At 38.0% G+C, this 2,281-nt stretch overlaps 1 protein-coding gene across 1 annotated transcript in view; it reads left to right on the top strand.

Moving 5' to 3' along the window:
* Positions 1 to 2,281, top strand: part of LOC107662067 (voltage-gated potassium channel subunit beta-3) — a 33,776-nt gene that overhangs the window by 27,470 nt on the left and 4,025 nt on the right. The window contains exons 10-13 of the mRNA XM_016451937.1: positions 379 to 499; positions 1,337 to 1,431; positions 1,601 to 1,721; positions 1,977 to 2,065. Coding sequence (XP_016307423.1) covers positions 379 to 499; positions 1,337 to 1,431; positions 1,601 to 1,721; positions 1,977 to 2,065 — 426 coding nt within the window. The remainder of the gene's footprint in view (positions 1 to 378; positions 500 to 1,336; positions 1,432 to 1,600; positions 1,722 to 1,976; positions 2,066 to 2,281) is intronic.

Here is a 2,281-nt window from a genome sequence, read left to right as displayed (position 1 = left end):
TTGAGAAAATCACCTTTAAAGTTGTCCAAATTAAGTTCTTAGCAAATTATATTAGTAATCAAAATGTATGTTTTGATATATTTACAGTAGGAACTTTACAAAATATCTTCAATAAACATGATCTTTACTTAATATCCTAATGATTTTTGTCATAAAAGAAAAATCATTAATTCTGACCCATACAATGTATTTTTGGCTATTGCTAGAAATATACCCGTGCCACTTAAGACTGGTTTTGTGATCCAGGGTCACATATATGAACTACTGTCAAAAATCGTATTAAATTAACGTCTGTACAATTAGTTAAGTCTGTACATTGATTGTTAAGATCTGGGCCACTGAAAGGACAGTTTAACCCCTTTTTGTCTGTGTGTTTAGGAGGCATACTCTGTAGCGAGGCAGTTTAATTTAATTCCACCGGTATGTGAGCAGGCCGAGTATCACTATTTCCAGAGGGATAAAGTCGAGGTGCAGCTGCCAGAGCTCTACCACAAGATCGGTCAGTCAACAAGAGTTACCTTAGAATGAAATTTAAAATACATAATTGAAACCTTTAATGAATGTATTTTTTTCTATTTAAATTTTAATTATTACAAAGTGATCTTTTTAAAGTGACTTAAGTATGTTAAGAAAGTCATGAAATTGGACTATTTAAACACACTCAAATGACTTTTTATTGCATCAAGATTATCTGCAAGTACAGTGTTTTAAAATAGTCTTAAAGGTTTAAACTACATGTCATTGTGGTGTTACCACAATATACAATATAGAATAACTTTAAAGGTCTATGTCATTAAACCAAGTGTGTAATTATTCAACTAGCTAACAATAAAGATGTTGTCAGTTAAGCTAACTTTGTTTTAGTGAAATCATTTCATTGCAATGGCAGTTGCTCAGCTGGTATATATGCTGCCCGTTAAGTATTCAACGTGCCATGGGACGTAAATGTCATGTGACTGATCTCTTAAGAGCTCTTCGAAGCTGATGGGGAAAGCTAAAAGCCAAAATTAGTCGCTGGTGAAACATATAATACAAAATAAACTATTTCTGATGTTTTTGATGTTTCATACTACAAAACTACATTTAGCCAATACAGAACAGAATGGCAGGATGCATTTACCGTGTCTATCTTGACCCCTGCTCCAGCGAGAAAAGATTTGAACTGAAAGAGAAAATTGACTGAAGTATTATTCTACAGTGCTATGCTGCAAATGCAGCTTTTTTAATGCGCAACATGAACTTCATTTAAAGTTGAAGTTCATGTTTGATTTGAGGTTTAATTAGGACAGATGTCAACTCTAACTCCATGTCTTGTGACTGTCACATGCTGCGTCAGGTGTCGGCGCGATGACCTGGTCTCCTCTCGCATGTGGGCTGATCACTGGAAAATACAGTGATGGTGTTCCAGACTGTTCAAGAGCCGGGATCAAAGTGAGTCCTAAAGAGTTTGTCAACAGCAGTGGATTTTTTCTCTCTTCTCCTGAATCTCTTTTCAATTTCCAAGTGCTATTTGGTTTGAAATTGTATCATCTAAATCATATTATAATCATGAATAAATCCATGTGAGCAATCATAAATGTTGTGTGACTGTGTGTATTAGGGCTATCAGTGGCTAAAGGAGCGAGTGTACAGTGAAGAAGGGCGCAGACAGCTGGCAAAAATCAAAGAGCTCCACCTGGTGGCTGACAGGCTGGGCTGCACAGCTGCTCAGCTCGCGATTGGTGAGTCAGTGTCTCTATACCTTTGGTGTAAATGGTCTCGTCCACTCTCAAACTTATTTTGGCCAAGAATCGTTGAAGTTGTATAAAGTCAGCCAGGCAAATTAGAGCATGCCAGACTGAGAAAGTGTTTGTCATTATTGTGCGATATGCTGCATCAGATAGTCATTGAACGGTCTGTGCTTTCAAATGTCTTGATGTTTTTTTATAAAACCCAGTGCTTGTGAACAATAAGGTTTTGTGAAATCTCTCACTCAGCATGGTGTTTGCGTAGCGAAGGGGTCAGTTCTGTACTTCTTGGTGTCTCCAATACAGACCAGCTTCTTGAGAACCTTGGAGCCCTGCGGGTAACACACACACACACACACACACACACACACACACACACGCACGCACGCACGCATGCGCGTTTGTTTGATTATCTCAGTGAGGACATTGCATAGACTTCCATCGATTTTCTATCAGGTCATATTTTCTATCAGCTAACCCAACCCTTACCACTAAACTTACCTATTACAGAAACATGTGCACACACACACACACACACACACACACACACACAC

Source organism: Sinocyclocheilus anshuiensis, unplaced genomic scaffold (genome assembly GCF_001515605.1).
Source record: "Sinocyclocheilus anshuiensis isolate Anshui unplaced genomic scaffold, SAMN03320099.WGS_v1.1 scaffold431, whole genome shotgun sequence".
Lineage (NCBI taxonomy): Eukaryota > Metazoa > Chordata > Actinopteri > Cypriniformes > Cyprinidae > Sinocyclocheilus > Sinocyclocheilus anshuiensis.
This window is presented reverse-complemented; position numbering and strand designations above follow the sequence as displayed.